General features: G+C 43.6%; 2 protein-coding genes across 2 annotated transcripts in view; one reads left to right on the forward strand and one right to left on the reverse strand.

The window, feature by feature from the left end:
- DENND3 (DENN/MADD domain containing 3) overlaps positions 1-16,185 on the forward strand; it is a 39,518-nt gene extending 23,333 nt beyond the window's left edge. The window contains exons 12-23 of the mRNA XM_010584243.1: positions 239-420; positions 2,244-2,765; positions 4,066-4,328; positions 4,890-5,060; positions 5,998-6,127; positions 6,610-6,717; positions 7,910-8,049; positions 9,285-9,445; positions 10,833-10,966; positions 12,018-12,133; positions 12,263-12,400; positions 15,985-16,185. Coding sequence (XP_010582545.1) covers positions 239-420; positions 2,244-2,765; positions 4,066-4,328; positions 4,890-5,060; positions 5,998-6,127; positions 6,610-6,717; positions 7,910-8,049; positions 9,285-9,445; positions 10,833-10,966; positions 12,018-12,133; positions 12,263-12,400; positions 15,985-16,185 — 2,266 coding nt within the window. The remainder of the gene's footprint in view (positions 1-238; positions 421-2,243; positions 2,766-4,065; positions 4,329-4,889; positions 5,061-5,997; positions 6,128-6,609; positions 6,718-7,909; positions 8,050-9,284; positions 9,446-10,832; positions 10,967-12,017; positions 12,134-12,262; positions 12,401-15,984) is intronic.
- Positions 16,186-23,902: 7,717 nt separating this feature from the next.
- The window catches only part of SLC45A4 (solute carrier family 45, member 4), a 59,659-nt gene continuing 55,897 nt past the window's right edge, over positions 23,903-27,664 (reverse strand). The window contains exon 9 of the mRNA XM_010584207.1: positions 23,903-25,238. The gene's annotated coding sequence lies outside the window, so the exon portion shown is untranslated. The remainder of the gene's footprint in view (positions 25,239-27,664) is intronic.

Raw genomic sequence — 27,664 nt, forward strand, 5'->3', positions numbered from 1 at the left:
GACTCTATTGGTATGAGATCAGGTCATCTATGAGTAAGATTGACTAATTGATAGGCCATTTTATTAAGCTTACTGTAGAAGGGTGATAGGAACATGTCCAGCCATGGCTGTTGAAATTGTAAATTGGTACTAAATTGTAATTTAACACTATTGTACAAAAAAAAAATAAAATCAGTAATTTAGTGTGTATGTATACTGAATTTTAAAACTAGTTATATATTATTTTTATTTTTCTCAGATTAAATTTGATGTTTCATACTCCAAGAAGACTGACTATGGAGAAAATAGCTTCTAAACGATTTAATCCACAGTACATGATTAGTAGGCGTATGGTAATCAGTATGCCTAATCTACAAGATATCAAGCTGCCAGAGGGCCCTGCTAGAAATTCCTCACTTCGAAGAATAGAACCAAGTGTTGGTAAGGGAAGAATGTGTTGAACAAGTACAGTGTCTTTTCTGTTGTCTTTATGGGTGACATCACTGAATAATGTTCACAGAAACAGTGTCAGATGCTGGAAAAAAATGGTGAGCTGAGTCATCTTGAGCTGGGGCTCATCTGTGCTGCTTCTTGCATGTTAACTCAGTCGGTAGCCTGCTCTAAGTTTTGCTGTACCAGAAAAGACTGATTGGTCACAATAGGATTGATATTGGAGAATTACTTCCTGAGTCGGTAACCATGTTCAGTCCTCACCCACCTTATGTCCAGGTCTCTACTACCTTTAAACATAGGTGTGGTGGGTTGACCCTGGCTGGTCATCAGGTGCCCACCAAAGCTGCTCTGTCACTCCCTCCCTCGCTGGACAGGGGAGAGAAAATATAATGAAGGGCTCATGGGTCTAGATAAGGACACGGAGAGATCACTTGCCAATTACTGTCATGGGCAAAACAGACTTGACTTGGGGAAAACTAATTTAATTTATTACCAATCAGATCAGAGTAGGGTAATGAGAAATAAAACCAAATCTTAAAACACTTTCCCTCCGCCCCTCCCTTCTTCCCAGGCATAACTTCACTCCTGAATTCTCTACCTCTTCCCCCCGAGCAGCACAGGGGGACAGGGAATGGAGGTTGAGGTTAGTTCTCTGCCTCAGCTGTTTGTGCTGCTCCTTCCTCCTCAGGGCCAGGACTCCACATGGGGGAAGACCCTGCTCCAGCATGGGGTCCCTCCCACCAGGAGATGGTTCTCCATGAAGTTCTCCAACATGAGTGCTTCCCACAGGCTGCAGTTCTTCATGAACTGCTCCAGTGTGGGTCCCTTCCATGGGGTACAGTCCTTCAGACGCAGACTGCTCCAGCGTGGGTCCCCTGTGGGGTCACAAGTCCTGCCAGCAAACCTGCTCCAGTGCAGGCTCCTCTCTCCATGGGTCTTGCCAGGACCCTGCTCCAGCACAGGCTCTCCCATGGGGTCACAGCCTCCTTCGGGCATCCACCTGCTCTGGCATGGGGTCCTCCCCGGGCTGCAGGTGGAGATCTGCTCCACCATGGACCTCCCTGGGCTGCAGGGGGACAGCCTGCCTCACCATGGTCTTCCCCACGGGCTGCAGGGGAATCTCTGCTCTGGTGCCTGGAGCATCTGCTCCCCCTCCTTCTGCATTGACCTGGGGGTCTGCAGAGTTGTTTCTCTCACATATTCTCACTCCTCTCTCCAGCTGCAGTTTCTGTTCTGCAACAACTTTTTCCCCTTCTTAAATCTGTTAGCCCAGAGGCGCTGCCACCATTGCTGATGGGCTCTGCCTTGACCAGCGGCGGGTCCGTCGTGGAGCCGGCTGGCATTGGCTCTGTTGGACATAGGGGAAGCTTCTAGCAGCTTCTTACAGAAACCATCCCTCTAGCCCCCCCTGCTACCAAAACCTTGCCATGCAAACCCAATCCAGTAGGTTTAGGCTTATCACTGTTTAACAAAGCAAGTCCTATAGAAACTGCACAGGGGCAGGGGGTTCCCTTCTTTTTTCTTCTCCTTTATTTTTTTTCTTTTTTTTTTTTTTGTTTTGTTTTGTTTTGTTTTGTTTCCCAGAATTGATATTATCAGATTAGGGAATATGCTGATAATGAGGAAGATGAACATAGAAATATATTTGTGTCCCTAGCACACCTGTAATCTTACTTGAATTTCATGCAATGTAATTACTTGTTGCTGTGATGGGGATTCTTTTTGTTTGTAGTATTGCTGGTTGTGAAGATACTCGCACTTTTACTCACTGCTTATACTAATCAATACAGTTTTTGTTTGTTTGTTTGTAGCTGTGAAAATGCCGTCAAAATCAGTCAGTACATTCAAAATCCCAGAAATTCACTTTCCTCTGATGTTCCAGTGTGTTCACTCCTACTATACAGACTTCTTCAACCATCTCAGCAAAGCTATAAATACCTTACCACCTGATAACTCAGCATTACTGGCAAGGTACTTCTACCTCCGGGGACTTATTAGCTTGATGCAAGGGAAACTACTAAATGCACTTTCTGACTTTCAGAACCTAGATAAAACAGACTTAAGAATTTTTCCTACTGATCTTGTAAGAAAAGTAGTGGAAACTATGCCTCCTTCTGAGCGTTTGCAAGCAGACCGCAAACCTGAGCTGAAAAAGCTGATAAGTCGAGTGATGGAAAAACAAAGAGAAGTTATGAAAATAGATGACCATGTAAAAAATTTTGAATTGCCAAAAACACATATGCAACTGGATGATTTTGTGAAGCGAATCCAGGAATCTGGGATTGTCAAAGATATAGACACTATACATCGGTTATTTGATGCCCTAACAGTAGGTGAGTATAAGATACGTTTTTAGTGACCATCTACATTGGTGCAATGACAACTTCAAACTGTTTTTTTTATGAACCAAAATAAAATTTTTGTCTCCAGTTGTTTTTAATTATTATTCAATATTTTCTGGGCCTCTAAAGACTCACAATATGTGAGCTGTATGGACAATTTTATTTAATTAGGATAATTACAGAGAATAGATTTAATGCATACAAGAATGTCTATACTTGCATCCACAATAAAGACAAGGAATCTACTTAAATGTGGGCACACAATTTATAATTTTTCATGTTGTGTAGGTGAGGTAGTTTTGTGATCTGATGGTGTGCGGTTCTGCTTTGGCTTAGATTATGAGTACAGTGAATACAAGACTGTCCTAACTGCTAATGGAAAATACCTCTGTGTTACAGAACCACGAGGTAACATGGCAAGGTGGCCATCGGTTAAAAATAAACTAACAAAATCCAGAATTCAAGTAATTACAGTTAAATTCCTCTTGGATGGTCATCATAGCAAAAGGAGAGGTTACATTTATATTTGAGAGAACTTTCTTCTCTTCTGAGTGAGGTTTGAATCTTGTGATTGATTTCTAAAAACATAGTTTGAGAGTGCTTTTATAAAATGCGATTCAGTTCTCTTTCTGTGCCTAGTTACTCTAGTAACTGTTATGTTTTGTGGTCATAAAGCATTAAATGTTGGTCGAAATAGCAAAACTATAGCAAGACTTTCTGAAGGCAGAGGTAGCATACATCTCACAAGAATTTGTGTGTGTTTGAGATTCTGCTGTCTAAACAGTTGAATTCTTAGAATAATTAATTACTCAGAATACTGGTTGCTCAAGTCTTTAAATGTTACAACTTTAGCTTTTATCCCATGTTGGTAAGTATATGATATAGTAGTATTCAACAGAATAAAGAACTGGAAAGTCATAATGAAAAGTATTCAGTTCAGTAGGGAAGTACAAATCCTTTCCCATTGGCTGACTGGATTTTTGGCATTAGTTTAAAAAAGTAAGACTGACACAGTGTTTGCTCCCTCCCTCCGCAGAGCAGGGTGGAAGGGAGGACGCCAGATGCATGGGACCTGTGGCCTAGGCTAACTGCAGAGGAATCTTTCTATGTCAAGAGAAGAATTTTGTCTCTTAACTGTTTTTCAGGCCTACTTTTTTGTAGTTTTTGCACCTTGCTTACCCATTATGCTGTTAGAGGCTCGATTAGAAAGTTAGTATCTTTTTAAAGCTATCTTTCTGTGTAAATCTGTATAATAGTTTCTCACAGTAAACAGGTTTTAAAAATTTTTTAGGACATCAGAAACAAATTGATCCTGAAACATTCAGAGATTTCTACAACTACTGGAAAGAAACTGAAGCAGAAGCTCAGGAGGTGAATCTGCCACCAACAGTTATAGAGCATCTAGATAAAAATGAATGTGTCTACAAATTATCCTGCTCAGTTAAAACTAACTATGGTGTAGGAAAAATAGCTCTGACCCAAAAGCGCTTGTTCCTTTTGACTGAAGGAGGACGTCCTGGCTATGTCCAGATTGCTGCTTTCAGGGACATAGAGGTGAGCATCAAGTAACTTGTTGTTCTCATGCATGCTTGTGGATATAGGCCATGTTCCATTCTGCAAAAAGATCTGTCTCTCAACTTAAAGTTTCAGTAAGGAGTGTAGGAAACACCTCTGAAATCAGTAACTTATGAGTGATTAGATAAAATTCTGGGTCTTTACACCAAACATTTCAGAGCGGATGTAGTACAGTTTGCTAGGTGCTAAGGTGACATAGAATAAAAATCTAGAGATCATAACCTATAGATGTACAGAAATGTGTGAAGTGCAGCACATGGGATACAGAGCTGGAGAAGTTTAATAACATGAGCATTAAGTGTGCTTATTTGACTGTGGTGCCAGAGAGCCAGCTTGAATCCACTGTGGAGCAAAGGCTATACGATGTTGTTTGGAACTTATATTTTCATAAAACCGTCTCTGCTTAACGGTGTGTACGGACAATTGAAATATTTAGTTGTAGTTAGAAATTGAGAAAGTTGCCCTGTAAGATGAGTGCTGCACCTTATCTGTGATTGCATGGTACACTCTCCTTGTTTTCTCTTTTTCATACCTTTCCAGGATGTTAAGAGCACAACTGTAGCTTTCCTTCTTTTGAGAATACCTACTCTGAGGATTAAAACATTATCTAAAAAAGAAGTCTTTGAAGCTAACCTTAAAACTGAGTGTGATCTCTGGTACCTGATAGTGAAAGAAATGTGGGCTGGAAAGAAAATGGCAGATGATCACAAGGTATAAATATGGGAATTTCTAACCAAATAAGTATGAAGTATGTGCTTTCTGTCTCTGTTCTAAATAATTCACACACCAATCTTAGTACTTCTAGGTGTCAGCAAACAATAGCTAAGTAATACACTTTTATTTTTGCTGTTACTTCTAAATATACTACTTCCGGAATAATAATAATGAAAAAGATTACATTTAAAAATATAGGATATTTTTTCTCATCCGTTGGCATGGAACTTTTAGTTTAGTCAGTAGTTCTGTGAAATAGTTTCTGAAGTCCACAATGTGTGAGAATAGTGATCTTAACGAACAGAAAATTTTCCCCACCTTGCTTCAAAACATAATGCATAGAAAGTGTTTTGCCATGCTGGAAGCCTGGTGACTATAGATCCTTTCAATGAATAGAGCAAAATATATTCTTCTGCCACAGAAACCTTGAGAAAAAGGATAATTTGAGCAGGTTTTCCATTTAAACCACATAATTCTTCATGACTGCTGAATTTAATAGTGAAAATGTAGCTTGGTGCTTCTTCAGGAAGGATTTGAATCATTTTAGCCAAGATAAAGCATAATGCATACTTCCCTCCCATGAAGAAAGATCCAGCCTGAAAATGGGTATCCATCCTATGTCCGCTGTATGTTTTCCATCACTGCCATTCATATGGGGTTTTTTTGCATATCCTGTATCAAGTATGTGTCAGATCTGAAGTATTCTTTCAGTGTAATGAATTAACACTGGCTCCTGGCTGTCTGCTCTGTGACCTTGCTTGAGAGTGGAACATGTGATGTGGGAGTGGGGTTTGACTGCAAGTAGCATGTATTATGCTGCAGGGCAGCAACTGGCTAGTGCTTTTGCTAAGCATGACGTGTTGTGATTGTTGAACATGGAGACTTGTAAGAATAAAGAGCAATAGATAAACTACAGTAAGACTTTTGTCTTCAGGATCCCCAGTATATTCAGCAAGCACTGACAAATGTTCTCCTGATGGATGCTGTGGTTGGTGCCCTGCAGTCCTCCAAAACCATATATGCAGCCTCTAAGCTGTCTTATTTTGACAGGATGAAAAATGAAGGTCAGTCACATAGCAGTGCTACAAAGCCTGCTGTTATTGCATCATCTGTCTCATCTCTTTCTGTTTATATTCTGGTTTTCAAACTGATTATCTGTAGAAATATAAAACCACGGTAGTCTGATTGCACTTTCACAGATGTAGCTTATTGAATAGTACTAGAAAGCTTAGGTTTTTGTTTTGTTGGGTTTTTTTTGTTTGTTTGTTTTTGTTTTTTGCTTCTGTGCATCAGAACCTTAGTTGGTATGTCTGTCTCCGTGTTGGATACTGTGTTTTTGTTTCGGTTGTTTAGACTGCTTGGGTATTGTATGCATGCTTCTGCTACCAAAACTCATACAAATGGTGTTTGGGCTCTCCTAGTCAGGCTAGAGGGAAAGAAAAGTGAGAAATGTGAATAAATGGTGCAGAATTCTTATTTTGTAAGAATTATAGATCTATTTTCAGTTTAAGTGTGCACTTCATGACCTTTTAAAAATCTATTTTAGTGCCTATGATGGTCCCCAAAACAACTTCAGAGACATTAAAGCACAAGATCAACCCCTCAGCTGGTGAGACATTTCCACAGGCAATAGATGTCTTGCTTTATACACCAGGTAAGGTGATGTATTGCTTTCTTTATGTTAGCCCAGCTTTAATTAGCCTGTAAAGCATGTTATCTCCTAACACCTGGTATTATGACTGCCTGATTTTGTTCACATTCTGACATGCTTTGGTAGTGTGTTGAATACTAAAACAGAAAATCATTAAAAAAGAACAGTAATATTGCATATTGAGATACTCCAAGGCATAGTTTTCACAGTCTTAATTTGTCTTCCTGTGTGTATATGCCTTATAATAGACTTCAATTATGTGTTAATGTGCCGATTTCCCATTAAGACTTCTGCCTCATTTATTGAGCAGGGTGGATGAATGATGCTCCACCATTGATCAATATTCATTGTTATTTTTTTATTTTTCAGTAGAGTCATATGGGGTATTTGGTTGAACCACAGTCCAGGGAATAGTGTACCACCTCTTGAAATCCCAGCCAGACCTATAAGCCCGTGACTCTCATTGTATAGTATGTGACCTAATGTACTATTCATCGCATGTAATTTAAGTCCATCCCTGAAGAAAGCAACATCAATTTCCGTGTGAGCTTTTCTGCGATACTTGGCACATTTATATCTGACTAATTCAAAAAACATTGGAGAAAAAAAAGTTAAAGACTGTGTGCAATGGGCATGAATTTAGGTAGCAGATATGTTAGTTCTGGAAGTTCCTAACTCTTAACTTCATAACCTTACTACTCTTCTGATGTAAGTTCCTATGTAATTCCTAGTATTTGGGCAATTTGAGACAAAAGGGGAAAGTTGGTGGAATTCCAAAGTTAAGGAAGTGGGCAGGAGCAACTCTGTGTGGGTGGGTGGTGGTGCTTTTCTTTCTTTGTAATATGAGGTTTCTAAGTGGAGCTCTAATGGAGCAGTTAGAATCCATGGATTTATTAGTTGTATTTCATAGGGCTTAAAAGTCTTCCTGCAATGCCAGTTAGCTAAGTACTTAGTCATCAGTGAAAAAGGTTATCTCTGCTCTGTAAGATTAAATCATCAAGTGAGCTCAATGAATAGATGAGAACGAGCACAAATTCATTGTGAAAATTGTGTCATTCATTAACTGGTGATATAAGTTCCAGAACACAGATGTGTTTTGGTAGAAAGCTGCTCTGCCTAATAATGGTTTTCCCATGTGTCTCCAAAAGTGGTTTATTTTCTTTTACCTCTCTCATCTTCTCTGCTTCATTTCTAGGGCATCTTGACCCTTCAGAAAGACCTGGCAATGCTCATCCAAAACTATGGTGTGCTTTAAATGAGGGGAAGGTGGTGGTCTTTGATGCATCTAGCTGGTCTATTCAACAACACTGTTTCAAAATGGGCCGCTCTAAGCTGGTAAGACTGACACACATACCACAATTGCTGCTTTAGCTTGATGTTTTTGTTGCTATAGCTTATATGACCCTGCACTGCCATTCCCTAAAAGTTGTAGAAAGACACTTGAGTTGCTTGGGCTTCAGTTAACTTGGAGAAATGGAGATTTTTGAGAAAAAGGGAGAGGAGAGAAAATGAATTCATAATGAAACAAGTCAACTGGTGAGAAGTGATGGATTGGATGTTGGGAGGGCCTGCTGGCCTAATAGTCTGGGTTCTTGGGGCAGGAAGTCAGGCTTGAAACAGTTGAGGAGAAAGAGTAAGAGAATCAATATAAAGAGAAGATGAGAAGGGGAGCCCTAAGAATAGATGAAAAGTCAGCTGTGCTGAAGAATTGGAAATTGGGGACAGGTGTAAGGAAACCAGATGGATGATATTGAAAGAGAGAGAGCACTCTAAAAGAAGATGACTCAACCAGCAGGTTAAAGAGAGTTGTTGCTTGTTACACCTGGAAAGAGTAACTCACTTGATGAAAGGGGAAGCTGAACCAGAGCTGCAGACGGAATGAAAAACACACAGTACGGAGAACATGCAGGAAAACAGATTGGATAGGTCACTTGTGTGAAAGCTGAGAAACATTGTTGTGGATGAGTGTGGGAGAGAGTCCAAAAGGGAGAGGTAAAGCTGATGGTGAAGAGCTGGGTGGAGGGAAGATGGAAATCCAGAAGAGTCAGATACCAGCTTATTCTAAAGAAGATAAAGAAAAGAGGAGGAAAGTTTGGAACTGATGGGACTGAGGAGGGAGAGAAATAAAGAGCTTCTGAATGAGGGAAGGATGTTCCAGAGACAGTAGAGAAGGCAATATTTTCTTAGACACTACTTCTAGTTGAAGTAGGAAGTATGTTTGTATGAGACAACTGGGATGGCTTCCAATCCGGAAAAGAGAGCTATACTAACTTCTGTGGTTTCCCCTGATGCCCTTTGTAACTTTTACTTTGTTTCGGCTAGGAAACACAGCTTTGAGACAGTTACCAAGATATATTATTAATGCCATTTAACGAAGGATAAACTTGGCAAAGAGATTTGTCCTCTCTCATTATTTATAGAGCAAAGGATAGGATACTGGAGTGAGCACCAAGTCTTGATCTCGTACTGTAATCACAGAAAACTGCAGCATCTTAATATAGCCTTTTTCCATGTTACATTAAAGAGTGATTTTTTTCTAGATTTTATTTAATCCTGTTTTTTCTCCCCAGACTTGTATGATCATGGTAGAACAGAGTCATGTGTGGATCGGTTCTCAAGACTCCATTATTTACATAATCAACACCCACAGTATGTCTTGTAATAAGCAACTAAATGATCATCGTTCTGATGTTACAGACATCATTGTGGAGAAGAAGAATGGAATACCCAGGTATATTTAATTAAAATGTTTTCTTCTTAAAAATACATATAGAAGCAAACATGAAGAACGTCTGTACCACCAGAAGAGTCATGGACATGTGGAGAATCTTCCTGTGGTTAAACAGCCATTTTATGTAGCTAGAACAGTATTCACCAGCCTTAGAGAATTTGGCGCACAGTGAGCAGATCCAAATTACATAGTATTATGCTTTAATTATTTGACTGACTCAAAGGTGAAAAGTTAACTTGTGCTCAAGGAAAAGGAGCCCATAGAGGAAATCAGTGAGTGATTTTCCTAGATGTTGGAAAGAATTTATTGTTTTAAATGGTGGCAAGGGGGGTTTATCCTGCTAACATAAGCCTTCATTTAACTTGTTTTTGTAGCTCCCATATTGTATGTGGTAAACTAAGAATTTTGTTTTTAAAGAAAGAGCATTATGTACTTTAGAACAAAGAGGATAAAGGAATGCTTTTTTGGACAAGGATGAGAGCAGCCAGGAGTTGGCAGCATCCAATGATGAATCAATACAGATGCAGTCTAAAGACCACTTCATTTTTGCTTTGAGCACATCATCGACTAGATGTTTACAGCATGCTTCTGGATTTTTCTTGCCTGTTTGTAAAACAAATAACACATTTATTGTTTTGTTCAGACAAAATGCTTTTGATCTTTTGGTAGTACTAGGAAGAGTGTTGGCTGGAGGCCTTAACCTGCTGTCTTCCCATGGGAGTGGCAACTCCCAGGTCAGACCAGACATCAGCCATAGCTTTGCCAGTGGTGCAGCAGGTGTAACTGGGTTTCAGGGAGATTTTGCTTAGGCGTTGTTGGAACCTTCTGAAAAAGGTTTTCTCATCTGAAGACAACAGATGTTAAAGGTTAAAAAAAAAAAAAAGTAAAATTTGTTTTCTCAGGTGCAGTAGCAAAGAAAAACAGTTTTGAGATATTTTTGTCATAACTTGAGAGGAAAAGAGAGAAAATCCAACAGGCAACAACGTTCAGGAGAATTATATGGAAAGTTTTTGTTCTACTTAACTCCTCATGCATGATATAACGCATGCTCTAGTTCACTTAGAGCTAAATCCTTCCCTAGGCGTCTTGGTGGGCACAGGATGGACATGCTCCTTTCCACTCAAGACTCTGGTCAAGAATTGAACCTGTCTAATTGTTTGCTATTAAAATAATGGTAGCGTCTGGCCTTGAAGCCTTTTGGACTTCAGTCCATTTTCTGTTGGAAATCATTACTGTGCTTTACTCTTCCAGTCTCTGAGATGAAGGAACATTAATTTGGCTTACTGTAAAATTGGTTATTTTGGAAGTCTCTTCTGTCTATGCTCTCCGTTCTGAACATGAATGTATGCTATGCTATTGTTACTATTTTTTTAATCTGTACCAACAGTGAAGCATACTCAAGCAGTTTAGATGGAACAGTGATTGCTTGGAATATCAGCACTCTGAAAGTTAACCGTGTCTTTCAGCTGCCCTGCCAAAATCTCACTTCTATCAAGCTTCATAATGACCAACTGTGGTGCTGTAAGTTCATTCTTCAAATAATTTAAAAAAAAAAAAAAAAAATCTTCACATAATACGCTGTTTTATTAGAAGAAACAATACATTGATCTCAAACTCACGCTTATGTGTACATGATGTTCTTCCCCCATTCTCAACTTGGTCTGTTTAAGCAGCCTTCTGTAGGTGAGGCCTCTAAAACATTTATATAGATGGCTAGCTTGGATCACTCCTGGAGGTATTGCCTCTGCTGCAGGATGTGACTTCTGGCCATGCTGTATTTGTCTGACCTCCCCTGGCAATGCCTGTAAATTGGAATGGAAAACTTTGAGAAAGTCCTTTTTAAAGTCTAGAGGGGCAATATTGGCTGCAAATTCTATTTGGTATTTCAGCTAGACTTTACAGTATTGGTCTGACCTGGTAATCCCCAGGCCTGCATTTTGGCCACTTCTAGAAATTTGTTGTCCCCTCTGTAGGAGTTTAGATGAATAACGTAAAGCTTTGTGTTAGGGTAAAGGGTCATCTTGAAGTTGTTCCATGAATGGTGACCGATTCAAGAATTTTGTATTGATTCTCAGTATTGCCATACGTAAGAGCCTGGATCCAAACATATTTTAACAGAACAGCAGCTAAAGCCTTGGGAAATTCCTGGTCCTGCTGTGGGCAGTAGCGATGCTGCCATTGCTGTGGTGGGGTAAGGATTCAGCCCTGTTAACTTTATAGCACAGACACTTGGTCTCAGTTCTGTAAATTAAAGTAATTGTGTACTTGAGAACCTAAGTATGAGATGTCCTATTTTTAAGGAGTTCAGTTTTTCTCCTCTCATGATTTTTGGACTCTAAACTAACAGGTGTATGCACTGCAGAATAGCAACTAGCATCTGGAGAAAGAACAGATCTAAAAACTAGATACTGTGGGAAAACAGGAAGAAGTACCTCAAAGATTTCACTGTTGGTTGAGAAACAAGACAGTTGTTAGATGCATCCATTTATTTTGTCTCTTTTCTCCATGATTTATAGAGATGGAGGAAGTAGTAGGCACTTCTGTTACTAACCCTTTATCTTTAATATTGAAGGTACTGGAAGTTGCATACTTGTAGCGTCAACTCATGAATTTCAACTACAGATGAAAATTGAGCATCACCTGAAGGATGTGTGTTCCTATTTTCTCTGCTTCCAGCTCTTTCCTGAGGTATTACATTTAAATTGTTAATAGAGTTTAAAGGAAGCATGACTATGTGGCATTACAAGCCATAGTTACTTAATGCAATATACTTCCTGTCATCAGTGCTCATGTTAAACATATCTTTCTGTGCTTCAGAGAGATGAAGTGTGGGCATCTTATTCGGGGAGTAGTGACCTGTATATTTGGAACACCAAAGACTTTTCAAGTACACCTCAAAAGATTCATCTTCAAGATTGCTCCGAGATTACTTGTATGATAAGAGTTAAAAATCAGGTGAGACACATCTGGACTGTTTTTACCTGTTGTGGAATTCTTTACTAAAGTTTTGTTTGTTTGCAGCTTTCATGGGCTGTCATTGGTTAGCTTCCTTACTGGGTGTTTGCATAGGTACTGGTTTGAAACATTGATTCTTCTTTGAAATCAGCGAAGCTAATGACTGCCCAGCACAACTCACCCTTCCAGGTATACCCCAAAATGCATGTTAAGGCAGAAGCCTCATCAGTAATTAAATGCGTGGTGACTTTTATTAGCCATTGACATTTTCAGGAAACTGTAGAAACTGAAAGTTTAGGTCCCTTGATATTTAGTCTCAGGGCTCCTTAGACTAAGCCTTGGAAAAGGTTAATAGACAAACAATAAATGCCAATTAGCTGGCCTATTTTTGTAGATGACCTTTTTATTGTTTAGTTACCACGTTCCTAACTCAACAGAGACCAAAGGAGCCAATGGCTTCTTACCTTAGCATCTTGTGTCCCTGTCTTTATTGGCCTCAAGCTGTGTACCTGCTTTTTCTGCATGGTGTCGGTAGCTGTGGAAATGATTGTAGTTGTGATACCACATGGACGGGTTTAGGGTTAATTTGCAAGTAAATAGCTAATATATACCTATTGGGAAAGCAACTTTCTGAATCTTTTTCTCAGGTTTCCCCTCCTCCTTTCCTTCCTCAAAAAATTTTTTTTTTTTTTTTTTTTTTTTTTTTTTTTTTCACAAAGTGCCTCATGAAATAGGGAAGCTTTCTGTGTATTCAGCTCTTGGTTAGATCTGTGAACTAAAATGGAAAAACTTTTTGAGATATCCTTCCCCAGAATAGAGATGGATGTATTTAACCCCTGTTTTAAGGGAATTAAAGGATTGTTTGGAAGCACCAAGGCATTAAGCTCTCTTTTGTTCTACTTAAGAACTTTGTTCCTTTTCTTTTCCACTTATTCCTTGCTCAGCTCCACCTCAACTAACGTCATAGTTCAACTCATTGATACAAAAGGAACAATTGGAAAATATTCCTGTGTGATCCATCTCCTGAACCTGAGTGTTCAATGCACAATCTTTCAGCCTGCCAACAGCTCAGCAGCCTTGGTTGTCCAAGGGGACTGTGGAGCCTATTGTAGTAGCTGGAGCACCCATACTCCTCTTCCATACAGCATTACAGTTACTGAGAATGAACCTGCAGCCTGGTAAAGGCTACCAACAACACTGGTAGAGTTGTCTGCCACAGGCTTGCTTTTAAGTGCTTTAATTAAAAACAAGCCATTGTTTGTCTTTAGGAAACCTGAGACAAAACCAATTGCATGTGTCTGTCTGAAATAGGATGCTTTCTGGCTGGTTAAGCGTTACTGATACACAACAGTGAGTGCTTACCCAGTACAAAACTATGCACCAGAAGACCACAGCTGTTTTCTGCTGCGTTGGACCAGGTGCATCTAACCCCATATTCTGACTCTTAACGGTGGCAATAGCAGTGCTATATAGGGAGAGCGTGTGAACCTGGCCTGTATCTGCAGTCCATTCCCCTTAAGCTCCCTCACTGTCTATGGTTCTTGTTTAGGGGAACTAAAGTGTGCACCTCTGCCTCAGTCTTTTATTATCTATTTTTTGACCCAGTCTCTGTGGATCGCATCTCATTTAGAACTTGCTGGTGCCACAGTTTCCTGTAGCAGCAGTTTCCAGAAGTTCACTGCCAGCCATGTACAGGGAAGTACTTTCTTCTAAGTGAAACTGAACTCTTACTGGTTTCCACATGTGTCCCTTACTTCTCTAAATGCAGGATGTGTTGAACAGTGGTTCTACATTCTGCTTATCTGACCTTTGTGATTTTGTAAACCTTAATGTGATCCCTCCTTAGCTGTCTTCTCTCCAGCCTAAGGAGTCCTGGCTTTTTTCATCTTTGCTCATATGACAGCTGTTCCTTTCTCTTGATAGTTTTAGTTACTCTTCCCTGGATTTTCTCTACTCTTGCAGTGCAGAGAGCAGAATTGCACACAGCACTTGATAGGGGCATGCTGTGGTTTATACAGTGGTAAAGTGACACCTTCTGTCTTATTCTCTTCATTGGGTCTGTGGAACCAAAGGCAAGTTGAGTTGCTGAGGCAAACAGTTCTGGTTCTGGCATGGTCATAGAATCATTTAGGTTGGAAAAGACCTTTAAGATCGAGTCCAACCGTCAACTCAACACCACCATGCCCACTAAACCATGTCCTGAATTGCCACATCTATGTGGTTTTTGAACACTTTCAGGGATGGTGACTCCACCACTTCCCTGGGCAGCCTGTTCCAATGCCTGACAACCCTTTTGGTAAAGAAATTTTTTCCAATATCCAATCTAAACCTCCCTTGGTGCAACTTGAGGCCATTTTCTCTTGTCCTATCACTAGTTACTTGACAGAAGAGACCAGCACCCATCTCACTACAACCTCCTTTCAGGTAGTTGTAGAGAGCAATAACGTCTCCACTCAGCCTCCTTTTCTCCAGGCTAAACAACCCCAGTTCCCTCAGCTGCTACTCATAAGACTCATGCTCCAGACCCTTCACCAGCTTCGTTGCCCTTCTCTGGACATGTTCCAGCACCTCAATGTCTTTCCTGTAGTGAGGGGCCCAATACTGAACACAGTATTCAAGGTGCGGCCTCACCAGTGCCGAGTACAGGGGAACAATCACCTCCCTGCTCCTGCTGGCCACATTATTTCTGATACAGGCCAGGATGCCGTTGGCCTTCTTGGCCACCTGGGCACACTGCTGGCTCATATTCAGCTGGCTGTCAACCAGCACCCCCAGGTCCTTTTTTCCACCGGACAGCTTTCCAGCCACTCTTCCCCAAGCCTGTAGCGCTGCATGGGGTGGTTGTGACCGAATTGCAGGACCCGGCACTTGGCCTTGTGGATCGGCAGCGGAGCGCAGGGTTTCCTCAAGTGGGGAAAACTGAGGGGAGCGGAGAGACCCGCCAGGAGCCAGCAGCTCCTGCCACAGCAGCTGAGGAGAGCAGCATGAGGCCAGGAGCAACGGCGGCCAAGCCCCCCACACCTATAAAAGAAGCCCCTGGGGAGTGCTAGCAGCCAGAGCGGGCAAACGGGTCTCGGTGTGGCAGTTGGTGCGCAGGGAGGTTGCTCTAACTCTGCTGGTTTGACCACAGAGCAATGGTATCCACCCAGCAGAAGGCCACGGCCTCCCTAAACTCTGCACCCACCGCGACTGACGCAGCTTCCCAGGCAGAGCTCTGGTGGAAGACGCTGCCATCCGGGTGTCCATCTGCAGGCCGTGCCCTGCTCTTACACCAGTACAGGACGGCAGCAGTGAGCACACCTGCGGGAGGTGTGCCCGGGGAGAGGAACTCCTCCGCTGAGTGACAGAGCTCGGGGAGGGGGGGAGTAGGTTGAGGAGTATCAGGCAGTCGGAGAGGGAGGTAGATGTGAACTCCAACAGATACATATGTATAGGAAATTTTCAGTGTTCCACTTTTCCAGCTTAGCAAGAGAGAACCCTCAGTGTATCAATGTGGCACACAAAACTTCTCGACTGTGTCCTTAGACTGAAATGTAAAGTAGTGAAAATGATTGTGGTTTTGTCTTGGTTTGTTTGTATTCCAGATGTGGGTTGGCAGCAGTGGAAGATCGCAAGGCAAAAGCAAAGGGAAGATCTATGTGATCAGTACTGAGAAGAAGACTGTGGAGAAAGAGTTGGTTGGTCATGCCGATACAGTAAAGGCACTGTGCTCAGCAGAGGACAGGTATGTCCTTAGCGGCTCTGGAAAGGAAGAAGGAAAGATTGCCATTTGGAAAGCTGAATAGTTAAGCTATTCAACACATGTCTGCCTGTGCCAGAAAAAAGTGAAGACCTCAGGCTGTGTTTATTTCAGCATTTTGCATATATTTCAACCACCTGTCAGTGTTACTGTTTTGTATTTATTGAGTTATTTTAGTCCCTACGTTGTTGTAGAAATCCAAAATAGAAGTGAATCTCTCCTTGTACCTTGTGCTGCTCCTGCACTTTTGATAAAGAAGCAGAAATGTGAATAGAGGGGTCACTGACTGTAAACCTGATGTGTGTTGTTGTGAAGGGTCAGGGTTATAGGCCGGACTGTGTGGTGCAGATTGCATTGAGAGAACTGAAGTCAGCTTAGTAATTCCACTGGAGCGCTTTTTGGGCAGTGCATGGAATTGCCTGAAAAGCAGGATTCGATACTGTCTTTACAGCCTATAACAGCTGGAAATGGTCACTGAAAAGAAAAACCTAGGTGCATTTGTTGGATTTATGGAGTTACTGTAAATGCTGAGAATCTTTCTGAACTAGCAGCTAGATTTAGCTGGGAAGACTGTCCATTACCCCTGTATGTATATCTATGGTGCTGTATTATTTAAAATGTAGACACAAACAGGCTCTCCCTGATAGCACTGAAAACTCCCTGCTGGTGAAACAAGATACTTGGATATTCTTGATGACTGTTTTACTTTTTAAACTTGTCTTTTCCTTTAAAAACAATGCACAGCACTTGACATCTGTAACAGTTTGTGAAACTGATTTTTTTTATTTCCATCTAAAGTACTTAATTTATTTAATTTCCGTATATATTATACTTGCTTTTGGAAGCAACCTTTCAGTTACTGTACAAGCAAACCTCTGCCACTCTTCCCTTCCGTCGCAGTTTCTGTAATCAGAGGAACTGCTGTTATTTTGTGTAGAACCTACTTTATTTTTAAATACTGCAGAGTCATCAAACTACTCCATAATTACTGAAGTGAGCATCATCAGATTGCGGTCTAGAGGATTGTCTTGAGCAGCATTTCCTAATCATTTCCTCATGTACGTTGTTTTTTCCATTGATGACAATTATCTACAACTAAAACAATAAATCTATGCAGAGTAGTTGTTTTATCTGTATCAGTGCTGAGTACAGTGGAATACCATATTTAAAATATTGTAAATAGAAAGAAAAAATGGGCTGCTGCTTTTGTTAATAAATATAAAACAGTGTAGGCCTAACAGAAGTGTAAATTACTGGAAATATACTCCATGTAATATTTCTAACTCTTTCAATGTGCTGATGAAAGGTTTTATCATATGATAGTAACAGAAATTTTAACTTAGTTTGGTTTTTTTTTCTTCTTCAATTTAAAATATTAAACACTATATTGATACTCTGGCCTCTTTGTACTTTGTTCTTTTTCCTGTGTAACTCAATACACAATACAAGAATGATGATTTTTAGCATTGACTTGCATCCTGTCTGTGTACTATGCAGAATAATTGCCTGGGATTTTCTCTTTACACATTCGTTATAAAACCAGCTTCTGTGGATAATGTGTCCTCTTTTGAGCCCCTCATCTGTAACTTTCAGGTTCCTTATTTCCTCCCCTGACAGCTGTCTGGCTGGTGATGGTAAGTGAAATGAATCATTTACTGAATTAAAGGATTTCTCTGTACAGAGACACACAAGTGCTGCTAATGAAATTTCACTTGCTGCAGAGATGAACCCAGCTATACCATCCTGCCACCTGCCTGTTGTTGCCTTCATTGATTTTTCATTCCTGCCAGACTTTTTAAACCTGTTTTTGTCTTCTCAACTGCTTTGTACCCAGCTTGTGAAAATGTCAGATGACAAAACTAGCAAATGTCTATTTTTATGCTTGTAAATTCTTTTATTGATAAGACTCCAAAGTAATTTATTGAATAGGAACATAACGTATTGAGTAGATGCCTCCTTTTTAAGAACACTGCTTTAATACCAGCTGTTGAACACCAGTATATAGGAGAAGAGTTTAACCACATCAGAACAAACCGTGAGATACAAAGATCCTTCAAGAAAACTAACCCATCCTCAAGAGCAGGAGGACCAGCAATACCAATTCAGCTGACTTGAGGAGCACAATGGCATGCTGGTTTGTCTCTCCTGGTGTGACGAGAAAGCTCAGGTATGCGTTCACTTACCATTTCAGCTTTGCTCCAGCATTACAGCTGTGGAAATGAGCCTGCAGGAACAGCGCTGCGGGATTTTGTTCAGTTTTCAGTGGATTTTCAGTTACTTCTCGTGGGCCCCCTTGGTGGTGGGAAGGCACAGGGGGAGAGATCCTCAGATCCCTAGTGGTCCTCAAAGTTCCTCTTTGCCACGATGCCTACTAACAGCTTGCCAGGTCTACTTGCCAGTGTGCAGCCCGCACTGATCCTGCTGACTGATGCTGGCTCGTGACATCTGTGTACTTGTCTCTCTGTCCGGCTGCTGTTTCATGCTGGTGTAAGCTGTTTGAGGCCGAGACCATGCTTCTGGCTGTGCTCATGTAATGCTTGGCATGACGCTGTGTTGGCCCATAGCAAGGACTACTGCAGATTGCAACACTATAAATACTAGTGCTTGATGGCTTGGATTTTGTAAACCTTTTGTTGAGCCTTTCAGTTAAAAAGCAGATTGTCAGTGCTCAAAACAGGCTGCCAAACAGTGGGAATGTTTTATGCCCTACCTACCTGAAATGGTCTCACTCTCAAAACAGTGTTTAGAGGTTGTTACCTGAATAGAAAACAGAAGTTTTATACATATTTATAAATTTATTCATCAACCAGACAGAGCTCCTGCATCCTGCCAGCTTGTTCTCTTTTTGTCTTGCTCAGAGATTTTGGTTCCTCTCTGCCTGTCTCCAAGTAATTGCTTCCCAGAGAAGGGATAAAGTCCTTCCAAGCAGTAGGATGCCCCTTGCAGAGAAGAGAGACAGTATAAGTGAGCGATGGGTCTGAGCACGCTCCATCCCTCTCTTGTCCTAACACTGAGCTGCTGTTGGGGTTAGTCAGCCTCCACGTGAGCCTCCGGCCAGATCCTCCCCAAGTCCAGCTTGGGCCATCGTCCCCATCTCCTCTACCTCTGTGAAGTGTTGCCCATTTCTTGGAAGCCAGCTGAGGTTCAAGGCTAATGTTTGTTCAACTCCTTTTTGCTGTTGATTTTTCCCCCGTCTCCTCAAGCCGGTACACCTGAGGGGGAGCGGAGAGACCTGCCAGGAGCCGGCAGCTCACACCACAGCAGCTGAGGAGACTGGGGTGTGGGGCCAGGAGCAACAGCAGCCAAGCCCCCTCACCTGTAAAAGAAGTCCCTGGGGAGCGCTAGCAGCCAGAGCGGGCAAACAGGGCTCGGCGCGGCAGTTGGCGTGTGGGGAGGATGCTCTGACTCTGGTTTGACCAGGGAGCAACAGTATCCACCCGGCAGAAGGCCATGTCCTCTCTAAACTCTGCACCCGCCTTGACTGATGCAGCTTCCCAGGCAGAGCTCCGGTGGAAGACGCCGCCATCCGGGTGTCCGTCTGCAGGCCGTGCCCTGCTCTTACACCAGTACAGGACGGCAGCAGTGAGCACACCTGCGGGAGGTGTGCCCGGGGAGAGGAACTCCTCCGCTGAGTGACAGAGCTCGGGGAGGGGGGCAGTAGGGTGAGGAGTGTCAGGGAGTCTGGGAGGGAGACAGACTACGGGAACTGCACCCTGCCTGCCCTGGGACAGACCTGTCGGGCGGACAGGACACAAGGTGTGGAGGACTCCCTGTCCTCTCCCCACCCGGCAGAAGGCGGTGACTGAAGGGATAAGGGGCAGTGGCGACAAGCTCCTGCCTGGTGCAGCAGGTGCGTCTCCTCCATGACTCCCCCACCTTCCCAGGTGCCCTTGCATAATAAGTACGAGGCTCTGCAAGTGGAACCAAACACTAATGAGGACGATGGTTCATCTAGGTTGGAGGTGTCACCAAGGTTAAGTTGGCCTACGCCCTGTGTCAAAAGTGCTTCCATAAAGAAAAAAAGGGCAGGTCTTTGGGAATCTGCTTTTGAATGGGGATCCATGAATGTTGGTCACTTTTTAAGAGCCCTGCCTTAAGAGCCAGGAGCAGACAATTCCAAAGTGTTGGAAGCCAAGCAAGTGGGGCAGAAGGCTGGCTTAGCTGAGCAGGGATCTTCTTCTAGAACTTAGGTGGAAAAGGAAAGTGTACGGACATTGGAAGCAAGGACGGGCAATATGGGAGAACTCCAGAGAGCAGCCTCAACAGGAAGAAATCTGGGGGTTTGGGTTGATGGCAAGTTGAATCTGAGTCAACAGTGTGCCCTGGCAGCCAGAAGGGCCAACCGTGCCCTGGGGTGCATCAAGCCCAGCATAGCCTGCCAGTCCAGGGAGGTGACTGTCCCACTCTACACGGCACTGGTGTGGCCCCACCTCCAGTACTGTGCGCAGTTCTGGGCGCCTCAATGTAAGAAGGACATCAGACAATTAGAGTGTGTCCAGAGGAGGGTGACCAAGATGGTGAAAGGCCTCGAGGGCAAGACTTAGGAGGAGTGGCTGAGGTCACTGGGTTTGTTCAGCTTGGAGAAGAGAAGGCTGAGGGGTGACCTCATCACAGTCTACAACTTCAAGGGGAGCAGCAGAGGGGTGGGTGCTGATGTCTCTCTGGTGACCAGTGACAGGACATGAGGAAATGGAAGAAAGTGGCATCAGGGAAAGTTCAGACTGGACATTAGGAAAAGATTCTTCACTGGGAGGGTGCTCAGTCACTGGAACAGGCTCCCCAGGGAAGTGGTCACAGCACCGAGCCTGTCAGAGTTCAAGGAGCATTTGGATGACGCTTTTAGTCATGTGGTTTAGTCTTAGGTAGCCCTGTGAGGAGCAGGGAGTTGGACCCGGTGATCCTTATGTGTCCCTTCTAACTTGAGATGTTCTGTTGATTCTATGATTCAAACCAAGGGATGGCAGTGTTTACTTCCAGAAATAACCCAGCTGTGGAAATGGAAGCTGCTTGGAAATTCAGGCTGTCTTGTGCTGGCTGTGATCTCCCTGATGGGCTCCTGCGGTGAGGTAGGAAACAACCCTTCCTCTGCCTTCCAGCCTCTGTTCATGAGTTACTTTGGGTCTATTTGTAAGACTAGGCCCCTTTTTCCACCAGTACCGATTGAATCCTGCCTTTTGCTGTCAGCCTTTTAGAGTGAATGAAGCAAAAAGCCAGCGTCACCCCCTCTGCCATCAATGACTTCTTTCTGTTGCTCTTTCTGCATCCATTTCAGCTGCTGCCGTTCCCAGCCCTCTCTCCACGACTGCCCGGGGTGCATCACACCCCACGGCGGGGGCTGCTGTTTGCCGTGTGACATGGACGTGGGTCGTAGCTGCTGGTTGGGGGCTGAGGATGAGGTAGGACGTAACCTGCAGGATTCCCCCTGGTGTCTGGCTTTCCCCTCCACGGTGCTTTACCCCAGTGCCTCGGTACAGGTCCCCCTGCTCTTGGCAGCGGGTGGGTGGCCTCGGTGCCACCCCTGGTGCCAGGACGGGGAGAATGCTGCTCAAATGCCACTTGGTACCAAGTACAGCCTCCCAGGCCCAGAAACAGAGGCAAATGCTGCCTGCTCAGGGCTAGGAGCTGGATTGGCAGCTGCCCGCCACCCTCGACCCCAGGATTTGGGCTGCTGTTCTGCCGCAACGCCCCTTTCATCACTGTGGACCCCAACTTGAGGGTGTGTGCCCTGTATCACCACCTAGAAGATGGTGACACCCTACAGGCACATCCCCTACAGGCTGGAGCTGCTGGGGAGTGGGCAGCAGTGGGTCTGGGAGCGCACGAAATCTCAGCTCTGCCTGATGCCTGCGTGGGGGCAACCTCCCCTTCCAGCACTGAGGGCTGGCGATGGACATGGGGACCATCTGCAACCCACCCCCCCCAGTATGGGAGAGATGATACCCTGGCTGCTGCAAAGCCTGAGGGATGCAGGGACTGACCCCACTGGGGCAAGGGGGGGAGATACTGGTTTGCTGGTTGTTCCATCCTCTGTCCAGACTGGAAAGCAGGGGCAGTGCTGGGGCAGGCTCCTCTCCGAGCTATTTCCAGCTGCTCCAAGGCCACTGCGAGCTATTTTTTAAGTGACGCAGCTCCTCTGTCCTCACCCCTTCCACACAATGCTCCAGCCAGCCCAGACCTGGCACCCTGCTCCCAACCCCGAGGAGGGACCCGGTGCCTCTGGCCAGGGATCACAGCGTCCGGGGGATGAGTCACATCTCCTGAGCCGGGCAATGTGTTTTCTCACCTCTCCTCCTCGCTGGGGATCACCCCGCAGGAACAACAGCACCAGGGAGGTTTCTGTTTCCCGCTGCTCAACCCTGGCCGCATCCTGCCACATCACTGGAAAGGATGAAGAGGGCTGCCCCGTCCTCCCCCTCTCTTGGCACAGGGGATAGGGCTGCTACGCAGATACTCGGGAGGAGATGCGTGGGCAGAGCGGGGCTCAGCGTCATGCCTTGCAAGACCCAGCCCCAGGGAGGTTCAGGTTTATTTCTTTGCTGCTTTCACAGCCCTTTGGCCTCTTCGCTTTTAATTGTGCCAGGAGAGGACAGGGATGTAGGACAGTCCCTGCCACTTAATCCCCACTTCATTTTGGGCTCTGCCAGGTGGTTGGAGTCTCCCAGGGTGAGGACAAGCAGCCAGGGTTCTGCTGAGTGAAGTGGGGTAACAGGAGGCTTTTGCCCTTTTCCTGGTTTAACCCCAGCACCACACAGCCACTTGCTCACTCCCTCAGACTTCACAGTAGCCCTCTACTAGCTACCATGAAGAAAATTAACTCTATCCCAGCCAAAACCAGCACAACCCTTTTCTGGGTTGTCTGTAGGTATTTGGAGTGGCTCCTCCCCTGGTGAGGCAGGGTCCACACTCTCCCCTTGGTGCTGGTGAAGAAAGCAAGTTCATAGCCCAGGCCAAAAGTCACATTTATTGCATTTTATGTTTTCACTTCTTCCTTAACCTCCAATCCAGTGAGAAAAGAGCACAGCTGAGCTGTGTTTAGTCAAAAACAACTTCTCTGAGCTGCTGCTACCGATTCTGAAATGCCTTCAGAAGTCACAGACCAAATCCATCAAGTAAACTGCTAGAAATCAAAGCAGGACAACCAAGTTCTTCACACTGCAAGTTTAACCCTGTCAGCTGGCCTTTGTAATCTGATAGAGGTCCCTCCAGCTTTCCCCTCTCTTTGTCACTCACAACAGCCCAAGCAGTTAATTGGTTTGGATGTGAACTGCTTTCTTCGAAAGCTGCTTATGGTTATGCTTATTGGGTAGCACTCTCGTTCATGGCATGAGAGATGATGGATTTTGGCAGCCACCACCCCTTGTGTCCTCCTGGGAATGGGTCAGAGCAACCAGGGCAAGAGCAGAGTCTGCGGTCAGGGACATACACCTCTCCCAGACATCACCAGTTTGCGCTTCCATCTGCGCTCCCTCCTTTGTTACACCTCAACCCTGCGAGTGTCAGGTGAGTTGATCAAGCGTTTGCAAACTCTAACACTTGGGGTTTTTTTCCTCAGCTAACCTTTGGTAGTAGCATTTTAAGAAATATTAATTAAGCTTTGGGAAGCGGGTGAATATTATTTGTCTTAGGGACAAGGAGAAGCAGCAGCAGCGTTCAGCCTGTAGCAGGGAGCCTGCATCGCTGCCAGCCCCGCAGGTGCATCGCAGAAAGGACGCGTGCCTCTGCTCACGTTCCCTACAAACAACACAGGAACGCGAGCCACCAACTCTTACTGAAATGTTTATTAAGATCGAACTTCAGAACAACGGATCGGAACACAATGTTTTATGGAGTAGAATATTTCTAAATTGATTTTTCTTTTCTATGCATAAATGAAAAAAAATCAAGATTATACAAAAAGAACAGAAAGTGCAGAACACAATAAAACAGTTCTCATGCAACAAATCTTTTTTTTAACCTTAAAACAGAAAATAAGCTCAACAGTGTAGAAATAAAAATCATACATACATTATGCCATCTACACACTCAAACATTCATCTGTGACATTACTTTTCTTTATCCCTTTTTCCTCAAAAAACAACATTATGTGTTTAACACATGCTTATAAACATTGCTAAACTCAGCAAGAGCTATTATAGTGCCCCAACTTAATAAGTTGATAAAAAAGTAGTTGTCATATGGCCAGTTCACAAAGGAACTAAATATTCTCTCTTTTTTTTTCCGCTATGAGATGCCTATATGCAGCTTTCTATTAATATGAGGCATTTAAAATAAGCTGGTCATTTAGCTACCGAAAGGGCTTAGTGTTCATGTTACATCAGAAAGAAAAATTAACATTGGGAACCGCCAATTTGTTGAGAGGAAAGTCTTTCTGGTTTTGGGGGTTATTTACTACAATTTGGCTATCACTAAGGATTGAATAGGTGCAGGCTAAATAAGGTGATGCCTAGTTTGGCTAAACGCTGCTAGAGCTTCACCTGCAACTTCAAAATTTAAGAAAAAATGTGCCAGAGCATGTCAAATTGAACCACGTCCTGAGTTTTTACTAAAGTTTTAGCAGGTCACAAGGGCATCAAAAGCCTTTTAATGTTAGCAGATGCTCTCTTCTGGGGGTGGAAGGTATTCGTCCCTCCTGGGCACCCTTTGCTGTCCCCTGTGCTCCCTGGGGAGAGGGAAGGTGAGGTTGAAAGACAGGTGAGCCGCAGGGCTGCTTGGGTTGAGGAACCAAACAAAAATCAGTTTTCCAGGAGGTGATCTTAATTTAAATTACAGGAAAAACTGGAACATCTTAATGAGCTGATGAATGAGCTTGGCAGATGTCAGCGCCACATTATGAAAAGACAATTAAGCCTTTTTGTTATTACCTAACATAATTTCCTAGCTGTCCGGGCTGCTGAGCCTTGAAATCAAAACGCCAGTTGATATTTGAGCTTCTGCAGCTTGCCACTGCCAATGGCTTGTTCTGGATGCAACATGAGAAACATAAAACTTTGGGTAGCTCCACTTTTTAAAAATGACCATTTTCGATGCACTTTACAAACGTTCAGCTTTGTCGTTTAAGGAAGAATAACAGCTAGAGGACTCTCTGTAACCATAAAGTTTCTGCAAAGAAAAATAAAATTTGGTATTTCTTCTACACAGTCATTAATAACATTTCTGTGCAACATTTGGTGTTCGTTACATTTATTTGGCCTATTAAAAGGAAACAAGGACAAAACAGCTGCAAATAAAACTAACTTCTCTTTCACAATAGATACTTCAGATGCCGAAGCTGCTACATGTGCTTGGAATATCATGCAGGAGTTTACTTATTCATTTAAATAGGATACATATTTATAGCTGAGCTCGTCTCACATCGGACTAAGATGAGGGAAACCTGGAAGAACTCAGTTGAAAACATTGTTGAGTACAGTGACGACGAGCACACAACCACCAAAGATATTTTGGCCCGGGCAGTGTGTATATAAATGTACATACACACAGACACATATACACACACATACGCACACACTTAAAAAACCCCAACTCTCAAGTGACTGAACCACAGTTCGCCGCAGGGACCGAACAACAGAGTGTTGCACAACCTGGCTACGTGTCTGGGCAAAATTGCTGAAAACGTGAGCAACCACCAAAACCAAACGCTGACCCCTGCGACATGCCTCTGGGAAGGAAGCCCCCCTGAACTCTCCTCCTGCCCGGATGCGGAAGAAGCTCTCCCAGGAACAAACTGTGACTTTTTCCACCTTTTTTTGTAAATGCGACCTCAACCCACACGGCTGCAAGACCGCGCTGGCAGCTATGAAAATCCTGCCGTTAATAGTGGACGTCAGAGGAAGGCCAAGCTCACCACAAACCAAGGGTGGGCAGATGCGTTTCTAACGATGAAACTGGGGTTTTAATGAGGTACCTGGCAATAATCACTGCTGTTGTCACTGTCATTCCAAGCGTGGGGGGATTCTGATCAGACGGGAGAGGAATGAGAAAGGCTCAGCCCTCACTTCCATGCCTCCGTGGAAAACCTCACGCAAGCCTGTTTCTTCACAGGGTCAGCATGCCAGCACCAGCACTGGCAAGAAAACCAGGAGGCTAAATTTGCAGCTGCCTCCTTTTCAGCCCGCTGTGCTGGGAATATTTCAGAGTCTAGAAAAAGGCTCCAAGTGAAAGGGGAAAAGGACATTGCGTGTTTCAAGGAGCACTAACCTCCATTGGATTTACTGGCTTCCTCCCTCCTGATGATGAACAACCCACATCTTTTCCATAACTGCTTACTGCCAGCGCTAGCAAACGACCAGATTCATGTTATTAAAAGGCTATTTAGGTAATAAATCTCTATGAAAGTCATCTAACCAGCAGGAAGAGAAACATTCCTAAGAAATTATTGCTTCTGGAGTCTCAAATTGCCATCCATGAACAGCACAGATCCGACTGGACTCTTGCAATAACCCAACGGTGCCAAATCCATGCTATGCTTTTCCGAGCGGTTAAAGTTTGAGCTTCTCTGCTCTCATGTAAAATATTACTAGATGTGCAGCTTACTGACTACACCACTCGAGAATCTGAGCACTAATGGTGTCTCATGTCTGAGGTGTTACACGTCACCAGGACGACTGCAGCAGAGTATGTTAAAATTGTTTACAGTATAGAGCAACACAGAATGAGACCACTAAACCTTCAGCCTACTGCAGTAAAGGTCCAAAGAGATGAAGCACGCAGGATGATTTTGACCATACAGTAATATCAACAAACAAAGTATTATGCTTATTGTCACCAGGAATAAAGCCCCTTCAACTCTCTCTTGCCACAACTTCTGCAATAAACACATAAAATCTTACTACTTTACCTTTTAGTCATGACAAAAAAAAAATTTCTATATCAAAAGATAAGGTAAGGGACACAAAGCAATAAATCAGTGCCCACTCTACCCTGAGAAGTGCCAGGGCTAGAAAGAAAACTCCCTCAAATTCAAGAAGAAGCATTACTATGAAAGATCTCGTGAGCCCTCACTGGCAAGCACTGGAAGCCAGCACAGTGGTTTTACAGGCTGGCCAAGGTACAGAGGAGATACTTTGGCTGGGGCTCCCCCAAGTTAATTCTTCTGGCAATACTACAAATACTTCAGTGCATTTACAATGGATAATTATTTCCTTCAGCTTTACAGGGGAGTGAAATAGAGCTTCCTGCTACAAGGCAGCGTGCATATTCATGCATTACAAATGGTAATTAAACAGCCCTATAAACAATTCCAAATACAGATTTTAACATCCAGTTCTTAGAAATGAGGCTACGCCAAATGCTGGCTGGGACAAAATGGGACCTGCCCCGCCTTCGATTGAAACCCTCTGGGTTCAAAACGTCCTTCCCCCTCCTCACCGTCCCCCTGACTGAGAAAGCTAAATAAGTGTTTGAGCTCATCCCCCAAAACCGTTTCAGATTCCCTCTGCTGGGCGTGAAGCGAGAAGGAACTTCAACTTCTCCCTCTTTGCAGCTAGACTTTGGTCAGCTTGATGGTGCTCTGAAAGAAATCTTGG

This window comes from Haliaeetus leucocephalus, unplaced genomic scaffold (genome assembly GCF_000737465.1).
Source record: "Haliaeetus leucocephalus isolate CR32 unplaced genomic scaffold, Haliaeetus_leucocephalus-4.0 Scaffold953, whole genome shotgun sequence".
NCBI lineage: Eukaryota > Metazoa > Chordata > Aves > Accipitriformes > Accipitridae > Haliaeetus > Haliaeetus leucocephalus.